The following is a 12,325-nucleotide window of genomic DNA, read 5'->3' on the forward strand; positions in this document are numbered from 1 at the left end:
TTTTATGTAAATGGACGCTATGAAGTATTAGGAAACAACTGCTCTCCTGGTCTTTTTGACCTCTATAATTTGCTTACAAAGCCCACAAACCCTTCAGGATCAGATTAGATTTGCCAGATTGTATCCATGAACTCCAGCCCAATTATATCCATTTATATTAGAGAATTTTGAAAGAATGAAGTTTTGTTGACTAAACCAAAATAAGATAAAGAGATTAACATATTGTACCCCACACTTCAAAAGAGTGCAGAGATGAATTTGTAACTTGTGTCATGTTCTATGCAGGTACTTCATCAATTATGTAAAATGAGTGAAAAATAAGTGAGACAAGTCATACTTATGGTAACCATGTACAAAATGTTTTAGAAAATGCTTTTCCTTCTCAGTTTGACCTTTAACATCCTGATGTACAAAAGCTAGTGCAATTCTCTTAAATAATACATTCAGCATTCTATGGGAAGGAAGAGCAAAATAAACTTAGAAGTTGGAGGAACAAAATCAAATTTGTTTTTGTGTTTAGTTTTAATGAGTTATATTTGAAATTTTGACCTATGAAAGTAATTTTTTTTTTTTTTGCTGTATGCGGGATGCACAGGCTCAGCGGCCATGGCACACAGGCCAAGCCGCTCCGCGGCATGTGGGATCTTCCCGGACCAGGGCACGAACCCGTGTCCCCTGCATCGACAGGTGGACCCACAACCACTGCGCCACCAGGGAAGCCCTGAAAGTAATTTTTAAAGATCCAGTATAGTAACTTTAAATGTGCATATGACATCCCTTTATTGGCTAAGGGAATAATAGGTAGAAATTTAACTAATAATTAAAGCTATATCTCTACAGAGATATTAAGCAATTACCTGGGTCATTCAAGCAAATTTTTCTTCCTCAAATTTAGTCACAATTATCTGGAAATTTCAGGATAATTTATTTGAAGCACAAGTTATTTAGATAATCTTCTCTGGGACACAAGGAATATTTATTTCATTTGGTTTTTACAGAGGGAACACTTGAGTATGAACTAGCATATTTTCTCTGCATATTTGACTTAGGAAAAATATCAGAAACTCTTACATTTGCAACTTGTCTCAATTCTTCCTCATGCTGATTAAAGATATCCTCCCATCTGCGTTGGCGCCTTTGCCTATGGGCTTCTAAATCTGATAGCTCAAACTCTTCAGGTCTGCGTGACAACTTTGCCCGGAACCTCTTTGGTGATAGTCTTTTTGCCAATGCCTGCCTTAGACTAGAAACTTTTGATTTTTTCTTCCGTGCTTGTTCTGGTTGAGAGTAAAACACGTCTGATGACAGGTTTTCCATCAGTGTTTGCAGTAGACCAAGCGGCTTTGAATTATGTGAATTTGGTGCTCGAAGTAAGTCTCTTGATAGTCCCTCTATCAGTGCTTGAACAGAGCCAACTGCCTGCGTGGGCTCTAGTGCCCAGGCCTGTGCTTGAGGTGACCTTTCATTTTGCCCCTCTACTGGAATGAGCACCTGAGTATCCAAATGTAGTGGCAACAGCACGTGGTGGTTCTGTGACAGTAGGGGCAGGAATACCTGGGCATGTACTCGTAATGACTCAGGTTCCTCTGCCTCTGTCTCTGCCTGTGTAGGCTCAGCAGCCTGTTCCTGTACCTCTGGCTGCTCGGGTGCCCTGTTCTGCTCCAGCTGCTGTTCAGGTACCTGGTTCTGTCTCTGCTGTTGTTCAGGGACCTGGCCCTGCCTTTGCTGCTGTTCAGGTACCTGATCTTGCCCTTGAACTTCCTCTGGTACCTGGTCCAGATCCTGCAGCTCTCCTGAGGCCTGGGGCTGGGCCTGAGCCTGCTGCTCTTTGGGTACCTGGGCCTGTACCTTTAGAGGCCTAGGGGCCTTAACCTGAGCCTGTAGTGGCATAAGCATCCAGGCTGTCCTCCGTAGTCGTGGAGGTGCCTTCATTTGCATCTGTAGGGGCCTAGATGCCTTAGCCTTAACCTGAGCCTGTAGTGGCATGAACACCCGAGCTGCCCCCTGTAGTCGCTGAGGTGCCTGGGCTTGCCCCTGTAGAGGCCTAGGTGCACTGTCATGAGCCTGTAGTGGCATGAACACCCTGGCTGCTCCCTGGAGATGCTGAAGGGCCTGAACCTGTGGCTCTTCTCGATCAGGTAACCACCTTGGCTGAGACGGTTCTCCATGCAGGACTCTAAGTGGTCTGCATCTACTGCTCGTAGGCAATCTCAGAAGCTCATGAGTACAAGAAGGTCCCCTAGAAATAAACATACAAATGAATGCTGTACAATTAGAGTTGTCAGTAGAGTGAAGTCATTCAGGGGAAATGCTTTTATTTTAAAAGATGAACATTTTCTGCAATAAAGGTATCTTCAGTAAATCTTTCTTGAATCATTCCTGTAATGTCTGAAAGTCTTTGCATTACTAATATATTCAGTACAAATGGTCTAATAATATACTTGATCATTCTATTACCAGAAATTAAGGACTCTTTGGGTAGTAATAAAAACTTTTCCTCAACATTTCCACTCAAATATCTCTTGCAAATACAGATCTGTTTTTATTTTATCAGAAAGGATTAAGTTTTCTGAGTCACATACAACAGTATGGAATCAACTGTCTTACATGAATTGCTAACATCAAATTATATATGTAATATGTCTAACGCACCTGAATCTTCTCATGGTATACTGCTCCTTAATAGCTTCTTCTCTTTCAAAGATCAGAGGTATTCCTTTTTATGAAAGAGGAAAAAAATGCATAACAGTCAACAGAGATTAAGATAATCCACCTTAGTCAATGTGCACCTTTACTGCTCAGGAAGCTGAGTGAATTTATAAGGACAAGAGGACTGTAACCCTTCACATAACGCCTAGTTGGTAATGTAGACAATATCCTTGTTCCTAGGCCTACTTCTGCAGCACGGTGCATCTATTCCATAGAGACTAATTTCTCTCAGCATAGGAAAAATATTTAGCAATCTGATTGCTGCAATTCTAAAGAGGAAAAATTGAGAAAGGTAAAAAGGGAAAGGGCCAAGAGAAACTAGATGGTTGGTGAGCATGGCTTACAGGTGTGTACTCTGGATTTAAGGACTTTATGGCTTGGGCTCACATCTATCTTTTGTCCTTTCAATGAGAAGGTAAAAATCTAAATTCTGGGTTTTACACTTGACACACTGAAAATGTTTGGCATCTTTCCTGTCAGCTGTGCGGTACTGAAATATAGAAGCTTAAAAATAAAAGACTTTTCTTTTGAATTTCCTATATTAAAGACTTCGGGAATGCGGCCCCCACTTTTCATGCATCGCCTCAGGGACTTCTATAGCCTCATGAAGAAGCTCAGGGTAAAGGCACAGCTGCCAAAGCAGGAGTAAGAGATACTTGACACCAGGAGGGAGATCCCAAAGAGGCCGCAGCTGCAGAAGGTGGGAGTCCTGGTCACTGTTGGCCTTCCCTGAGGGCTTTGACTGGGTTCCTCAGGCTGTGCACTGGCTGAGCATCACCCGCCTCATGGACCCATCCTGCCTCACGTCACCAAACCAGTCGCCCTATTGCCAAAATGAGCTAAAGTCTGAAAATTGCTCAGCAGGACCAGGCATAGCACGAGCCTCCTATCTTGTGGTTTCACTTGCCAAGGACCACTATCTAAATAATTCCGTGTGGCTGACAGGGTCTTGGTGCTCCAGTCAGGTGTCAGGCCTGAGGCTCTGAGTGGGAGAGCTGAGTTCAGGACATTGGACAACTGGAGACCTCACAGCCCCACATAATATCAATCAGTGAAAGCTCTCCCAGAGATCTCCATCTCAATGCTAAGACCCAGCTCCACCCAACAGCCAGCAAGCTCCAGTGCTGGACGCCCCTTGCCAAACAACTAGCAAGACAGGAACACAACACCAGCCATTAGCAGAGAAGCTGCCTAAAATCATAATAAGTTCACAGCCATCCCAAAACACACCACCAGACGTGGCCCTGCCCACCTGAAAGACAATATCCAGCCTCATCCACCAGAACACAGGCACCAGTCCCCTCCACCAGCATTCCTACACAACGCACTGAACCAACCACACCCACTGGGGGCAGACACCAAAAACAACGGGAACTATGAACCTCTAGCCTGTGAAAACGAGACCCCAAACACAGTAAGCTGGGCAAAATGAGAAGACAGAGAAATACACAGCGGATGAAGGAGCAAGGTAAAAACCCACCAGACCAAACAAATGAAGAGGAAATAGGCAGTCTACCTGAAAAAGAATTCAGAAAAATGATAGTAAAGATGATACAAAATCTTGGAAATAAAATATAGAAGAGAGGACGAGGGGAAGATGGCGGAAGAGTAAGATGCGGAGATCACCTTCTTCCCCACAGATACACCAGAAATACATCTACACGTGGAACAACTCCTACAGAACACCTACTGAACGCTGGCAGAAGACCTCAGACCTCCCAAAAGGCAAGAAACTCCCCACGTACCTGGGCAGGGCAAAAGAAAAAAGAATAAACAGAGACAAAAAAATAGGGACGGCACCTGCACCAGTGGGAGGGAGCTGTGAAGGAGGAAAAGTTTCCACACACTAGGAAGCCCCTTCGCGGAGACTGCGGGAGGCGGAGGGGGGAGCTTCGAAGCCGCGGAGGAGTGCACAGCAACGGGTGCGGAGGGCAAAGCGGGGAGATTCCCGCACAGAGGATCGGTGCCGACCGGCACTCACCAGCCCGAGAGGCTTGTCTGCTCACCCGCCGGGGCGGGCGGGGCTGGGGGCTGAGGCTTGGGCTTCGGTCAGAGCACAGGGAGAGGACTGGGGCTGGCGGCGTGAATACAGACTGCAGGGTGCTAGTACACCACGGCTAGCCGGGAGGGAGTCTGGGGAAAAGCTGAACCTGCAGAAGAGGCAAGAGACTTTTTCTTCCCTCTTTGTTTCTGTTGCGCGAGGAGAGGGGATTAAGAGTGCTGCTTAAAGGAGCTCCAGAGATGGGCGCGAACCGCGGCTAAAAGCGCGGACCGCAGAGACGTGCATGAGACGCGAAGGCTGCTGCTGCCGCGACCAAGAAGCCTGTGTGCGAGCACAGGTCACTATCCACACTCCCCTTCCGGGGAGCCTGTGCAGCCCGCCACTGCCAGAGTGCCAGGATCTAGGGACAACTTCCCCGGGAGAACGCACGGCACGCCTCAGGCTGCTGCAACGTCACGCAGGCCCGCCCCGCACTCCGTGCCACTCCCTCCCCCCCGCGGCCTGAGTGAGCCAGAGTCCCCGAAGCAGCTGCTCCTTTAACCCCGTCCTGTCTGAGGGAAGAACAGACGCCCTCCGGAGACCTACATGCAGAGGCGGGGCGAAATCCAAAGCTGAACCCCGGGAGCTGTGCGAGCAAAGAAGAGAAAGGGAAATCTCTCCCAGCAGCCTCAGAAGCAGCGGATTAAAGCTCCACAATCAACTTGAGGTACCCTGCATCTGTGGAATACATGAATAGACAACGAATCACCCCAAATTGAGGAGGTGGACTTTGGGAGCAAGATTTATGATTTTTTCCCCTTTTCCTCTTTATGTGAGTGTGTATGTGTATGCTTCTGTGTGAGATTTTGTCTGTATAGCTTTGCTTCCACCATTTGTCCTAGGGTTCTATCTGTCCGTTTTTTAAAATTATTATTAATTTTAATAACTTTATTTTATTTTACTTTATCTTCTCTTTCTTTCTTTCTTTCCTTCCTTCCTTCCTTCCTTCCCTTCTTTAGACAACGAATCACCCAAATTGAGGAGGTGCACTTCGAGAGCAAGATTTAGGATTTTTTCCCCTTTTCCTCTTTTTGTGAGTGTGTATGTGTATGCTTCTGTGTGAGATTTTGTCTGTATAGCTTTGCTTCCACCATTTGTCCTAGGGTTCTACCATCTATTTTTATTTTTTTCTTAATAATTAATTTCTATTTTAATAACTTTATTATATTTTATCTTACTTTATTTTATTTTAATTTATCTTCTTTCTTTCTTTCTTTTCCTTCCTTCCCTCCTTCCTTCCTTCCTCCCTCCCTCCTTTCATTCTTTCTTTCCTTCTTTCTTTCTTTCTTTCTACTCCTACTAATTGCTTCTTTCTACATTTTCTCCCTTTTATTCTGAGCCAGGTAGATGAAAGGCTCTTGGTGCTGCAGCCAGGAGTCACTTCTGTGCCTCTGTGGTGGGAGAGCCAACTTCAGGACACTGGTCCACAAGAGACCTCCTAGCTCCACATAATATCAAATGGCGAAAATGTCCCAGAGATCTCCAACTCAACACCAGCACCCAGCTTCACTCAACGAGCAGCAAGCTACAGTGCTGGACACCCTATGCCAAATAACTAGCAAGACAGGAACACAATCCCACCCTTTAGCAGAGAGGCTGCCTAAAATCATAATAAGTCCACAGAAACCCCAAAACACACCAACAGACGTGGATCTGCCAACCAGAAAGACAAGATCCAGCCTCATCCACCAGAACACAGGCACTAGTCCCCTCCACCAGGAAGCCTACACAACCCACTGAACCAACCTTAGCCACTGGGGACAGACACCAAAAACAACGGGAAATACGAACTTGCAGCCTGCAAAAAGGAGACCCCAAACACAGTAAGATAAGCAAAATGAGAAGACAGAAAATATGCAGCAGATGAAGGAGCAAGATAAAACCCCACTAGACCTAACAAATGAAGAGGAAATAGGCAGTCTACCTGAAAAAGAATTCAGAATAATGATAGTAAAGATGATCCAAAATCTTGGAAATAGAATAGACAAAATGCAAGAAACATTTAACAAGGACCTAGAAGAACTAAAGATGAAACAAGCAATGATGAACAACACAATAAATGAAATTAAAAATACTCTAGAAGGGAAGAATAGCAGAATAACTGAGGCAGAAGAACGGATAAGTGACCTGGAAGATAAAATAGTGGAAATAACTACTGCAGAGCAGAATAAAGAAAAAAGAATGAAAAGAACTGAGGACAGTCTCAGAGACTTCTGGGACAATATTAAACACACCAACATTCTTATTATAGGAGTTCCAGAAGAAGAAGAGAAAAAGAAAGGGACTGAGAAAATATTTAGTTGAAAATTTGCCTAATATGGGAAAGAAAATAGTTAATCAAGTCCAGGAAGCACAGAGAGTCCCATACAGGATAAACCCAAGGAGAAACACGCCACGACACATATTAATCAAACTGTAAAAAATTAAATACAAGGAAAACTTATTAAAAGCAGCAAGGGAAAAACAACAAATAACACACAAGGGAATCCCCATAAGGTTAACAGCTGAACTTTCAGCAGAAACTCTGCAAGCCAGAAGGGACTGGCAGGACATATTTAAAGTGATGAAGGAGAAAAAACTGCAACCAAGATTACTCTACCCAGCAAGGATCTCATTCAGATTTGATGGAGAAATTAAAAACTTTACAGAGAAGCAAAAGCTGAGAGAGTTCAGCACCACAAAACCAGCTTTACAACACATGCTAAAGAAACTTCTCTAAGCAAGAAACACAAAAGAGGGAAAAGACCTACAATACCAAGCCCAAAGCAGTTAAGAAAATGGGAATAGGAACATACATATCGATAATAACCTTAAATGTAAGTGGACTAAATGCTCCCACCAAAAGACACAGATTGGCTGAATGGATACAAAAACAAGACCCATATATATGCTGTCTACAAGAGACCCACTTCAGACCTAGAGACACATACAGACTGAAAGTAAGGGGATGGGAAAAGATATTCCATGCAAATGGAAACCAAAAGAAAGCTGGAGTAGCAATTCTCATATCAGACAAAATAGACTTTAAAATAAAGACTATTAGAAGAGACAAAGAAGGACACTATATAATGATCAAGGGATCGATCCAAGAAGAAGGTATAACAATTGTAAATATTTATGCACCCAACATAGGAGCACCTCAATATATAAGGCAAATACTAACAGCCATAAAAGGGGAAATCGACAGTAACACATTCATAGTAGGGGACTTTAACATGCCACTTTCACCAATGGACAGATCATCCAAAATGAAAATAAATAAGGAAACACAAGCTTTAAATGATACATTAAACATAATGGACTTAATTGATAATTATAGGACATTCCATCCAAAAAGAGCAGAATGCATATTTTTCTCAACTGCTCATGGAACATTCTCCAGGATAGATCATATCTTGGGTCAGAAATCAAGCCTTGGTAAATTTAAGAAAATTGAAAATATATCAAGTATCATTTCTGTCCATGACGCTATAAGACTAGATATCAATTACAGGAAAAGATCTGTAAAAAATACAAACACATGGAGGCTAAACAATACACTACTTCATAACGAAGTGATCACTGAAAAAATCAAAGAGGAAATCAATAAATACCTAGAAACAAATGACGATGGAGATATGAGGACCCAAAACCTATGGGATGCAGCATAAGCAGTTCTAAGAGGGAAGTTTATAGCAATACAATCCTTCCTTAAGAAACAGGAAACATCTCGAATAAACAACCTAAACTTGCACCTAAAGCAATTAGAGAAAGAAAGACAAAAAAACCCCAAAGTTAGCAGAAGGAAAGAAATCATAAAAATCAGATCAGAAAAAAATGAAAAAGGAATGAAGGAAATGATAGCAAAGATCAATAAAACTAAAAGCTGGTTCTTTGAGAAGATAAACGAAATTGATAAACCATTAGCCAGACTCATCAAGAAAAAAAGGGAGAAGACTCAAATCAATAGAATTAGAAATGAAAAGGGAGAAGAAACAACTGACCCTGCAGAAATACAAAAGATCATGAGAGATTAGTACAAGCAACTCTATGCCAATAAAATGGACACCTGGAAGAAATGGACAAATTCTTAGAAATGCACAACCTGCCAAGACAGAATCAGGAAAAAATAGAAAATATGAACAGACCAATCACAAGCACTGAAATTGAAACTGTGATTAAAAATCTTCCAACAAACAAAAGCTCAGGACCAGATGGCTTAAGGCGAATTCTATCAAACATTTAGAGAAGAGCTAACACCTATCTTTCTCAAGCTCAGCCAAAATATATCAGAGGGAGGAACACTCTCAAACTCTTTCAACGAGGCCACCATGACCTTGATACCAAAACCAGACAAGGAAGTCACAAAGAAAGAAAACTACAGGCCAATATCACTGATGAACATAGATGCAAAAATCCTCAACAAAATACTAGCAAACAGAATCCAACAGCACATTACAAGGATCATACGCCATGATCCAGTGGGGTTTATTGCAGGAATGCAAAGATTCCTCAATATACGCAAATCAATTAGTGTGATATACAATATTAACAAATTGAAAGAGAAAAAACATATGATCATCTCAATAGATGCAGAGAAAGCTTTCGACAAAATTCAACACCCGTTTATGATAAAAACCCTCCAGAAAGTAGGCATAGAGGAAACTATCCTCAACATAATGAAGGCCATATATTACAAACCTACAGCCAACATCGTCCTCAATGGTGAAAAACTGAAGGCATTTCCACTAAGATCAGGAACAAGACAAGGTTGCCCACTCTCAGCACTCTTATTCAACATAGTTTTGGAAGTTTTGTCACAGCAATCAGAGAAGAAAAGGAAATAAAAGTAATCCAAATTGGAAAAGAAGAACTAAAGCTGTCACTGTTTGCAGATTACATGATACTATACATAGAGAATCCTAAAGATACTACCAGAAAACTACTAGAGCTAATCAATGAATTTGGTAAAGTAGCAGGATACAAAATTAATGCACAAAATCTCTGGCATTCCTATACACTAATGAAGAAATATCTGAAAGTGAAATCAAGAAAACACTCCCATTTAGCATTGCAACAAAAAAGAATAAAATATCTAGGAATAAACCTACCTAAGGAGACAAAAGACCTGTATGCAGAAAATTATAAGACACTGATGAAAGAAATTAAAGATGATACAAATAGATGGAGACATATACCATGCTCTTGGATTGGAAGAATCAACATTGTAAAAATGAATCTACTACCTAAAGCAATCTACAGATTCAATGCAATCCCCATCAAACTACCACTGGCATTTTTCACAGAACTAGAACAAAAAATTTCACAATTTGTATGGAAACACAAAAGACCCCGAAGAGCCAAAGCAATCTTGAGAACGAAAAACGGAGCTGGATTGGTGCTTTGTGACCACCTGGAGGGGTAGGATAGGGAGGGTGGGGCGGAGGGAGATGCAAGAGGGAAGAGATATGGGAACATATGTATATGTATAACTGTTTCACTTTGATATAAAGCAGAAACTAACACACCATGGTAAAGCAATTATACCCCAATAAAGATGTTAAAAAAAAAAGAAAAAGAAAAACGGAGCTGGAGGAATCAGGCTCCCAGACTTCAGTCTATACTACAAAGCTACAGTAATCAAGACAGTATGGTACTGGCACAAAACAGAAAGATAGATCAATTGAAAAGGATAGAAAGCCCAGAGGTAAACCCATGCACATATGGTCATCTTATCTTTGATAAAGGAGGCAGGAATGTACAGTGGAGAATGGATCGCCTCTTCAATAAGTGGTGCTGGGAAAACTTGACAGGTACATGTAAAACTATCAGATTAGATCACTCCCTAACACCATACACAAAAATAAGCTAAAAATGGATTAACGACCTAAATGTAAGGCCAGAAACTATCAAACTCTTAGAGTAAAATATAGGGAGAACACTCTATGACATAAATCACAGCAAGGTCCTTTTTGACCCACCTCCTAGAGAAATGGAAATAAAAACAAAAATAAACAAATGGGACCTAATGAAACTTCAAAGCTTTTGCACAGCAAAGGAAAGCATAAACAAGACCAAAAGACAACCCTCAGAACGGGAGAAAATATTTACCAATGAAGCAACTGACAAAGGATTAATCTCCAAAATTTATAAGCAGCTCAATAACAAAAAAACAAACAACCCATTCCAAAAATGGGCAGAAGACCTAAATAGACATTTCTCCAAAGAAGATATACAGACTGCCAACAAACACATGAAAGAATGCTCAACATCATTAATCATTAGAGAAATGCAAATCAAAACTACAATGAGATACCATCTCACACCAGTCAGAATGCCAATCATCAAAAAAATCTAGAAACAATAAGTGCTGGAGAGGGTGTGGAGAAAAGGGAACACTCTTGTACTGCTGGTGGGAATGTGAATTGGTACAGCCACTATGGAAAACAGTATGGAGGTTCCTTAAAAAACTCCAAATAGAACTACCATATGACCCAGCAATCCCACTACTGGGCATATACCCTGAGCAAACTATAATTCAAAAATAGTCATGTACCAACATGTTCATTGCAGCTCTATTTACAATAGCCCGGAGATGGAAACAACATAAGTGTCCATCATCAGATGAATGGATAAAGAAGATGTGGCACATATATACGATGGAATATTACTCAGCCATAAAATGAAACAAAATTGAGATATTTGTAATGAGGTGGATAGACGTAGAGTCTGTCATACAGAGTGAAGTATGTCAGAAAGAGAAAGACAAATACCATATGCTAACACACATATATGGAATTTAAGAAAAAAATGTCATGAAGAACCTAGGGGTAAGACAGGAATAAAGACACAGACCTACTAGAGAACAGACTTGAGGATATGGGGAGGGGGAAGGGTGAGATGTGACAAAGCAAGAGAGAGGCATGGACATATATACACTACCAAATGTAAGGTAGATACCTAGTGGGAAGTAGTCGCATAGCACAGGGAAATCAGCTCGGTGCTTTGTGACCACCTGGAGGGGTGGAATAGGGAGTGTGGGAGGGAGGGAGATGCAAGAGGGAAGAGATATAGGAACATATGTATATGTATAACTGATTCACTTTGTTATAAAGCAGAAACTAACACACGATTGTAAAGCAATTATACCCCAATAAAGATGTAGAAAAAAACAAAAAGAAACCAGGGAATGAATGTGCAGGTAACAATTCACCATAATGCATATTTTACATTAATTCATAAAATATGTAGCAAGTGTCAATGTGATATATTCATATATATGCATATATATGAATATATATGCATATATTCATATGCAAGTATAAATATTATTATATGGTTGTTAACTGAAGCAGAGTTTAACCTCAACATGCATTTTCCCTAATTTTACCTTTATTCTGAGAGAATGAGAATAAGTTCTGTACCTGCTTATGCTCAGGGGAAATCAAGTCTATGCATTGAGATTTAAACAATCCAAACTCATTAAGAGGAGGTTGGGGAGGGTTTACACAAAGTCTAGTTTAAATACTGAAAACTGAAATAAATTTTTAGAAACCATGAAAAAAATATATACAAGAAACATTTAACAAGGACCTA

General features: G+C 41.2%; 1 protein-coding gene across 1 annotated transcript in view; it reads right to left on the reverse strand.

Moving 5' to 3' along the window:
• Positions 1-12,325, reverse strand: part of NRK (Nik related kinase) — a 162,744-nt gene that overhangs the window by 43,957 nt on the left and 106,462 nt on the right. Inside the window, exons 12-13 of the mRNA XM_060001855.1 lie at positions 2,653-2,716; positions 1,072-2,239 (exon numbers count right to left, since the gene is read on the reverse strand). Coding sequence (XP_059857838.1) covers positions 1,072-2,239; positions 2,653-2,716 — 1,232 coding nt within the window. The remainder of the gene's footprint in view (positions 1-1,071; positions 2,240-2,652; positions 2,717-12,325) is intronic.

This window comes from Delphinus delphis, chromosome X (genome assembly GCF_949987515.2).
Source record: "Delphinus delphis chromosome X, mDelDel1.2, whole genome shotgun sequence".
NCBI classification, from domain to species: Eukaryota; Metazoa; Chordata; class Mammalia; order Artiodactyla; family Delphinidae; genus Delphinus; species Delphinus delphis.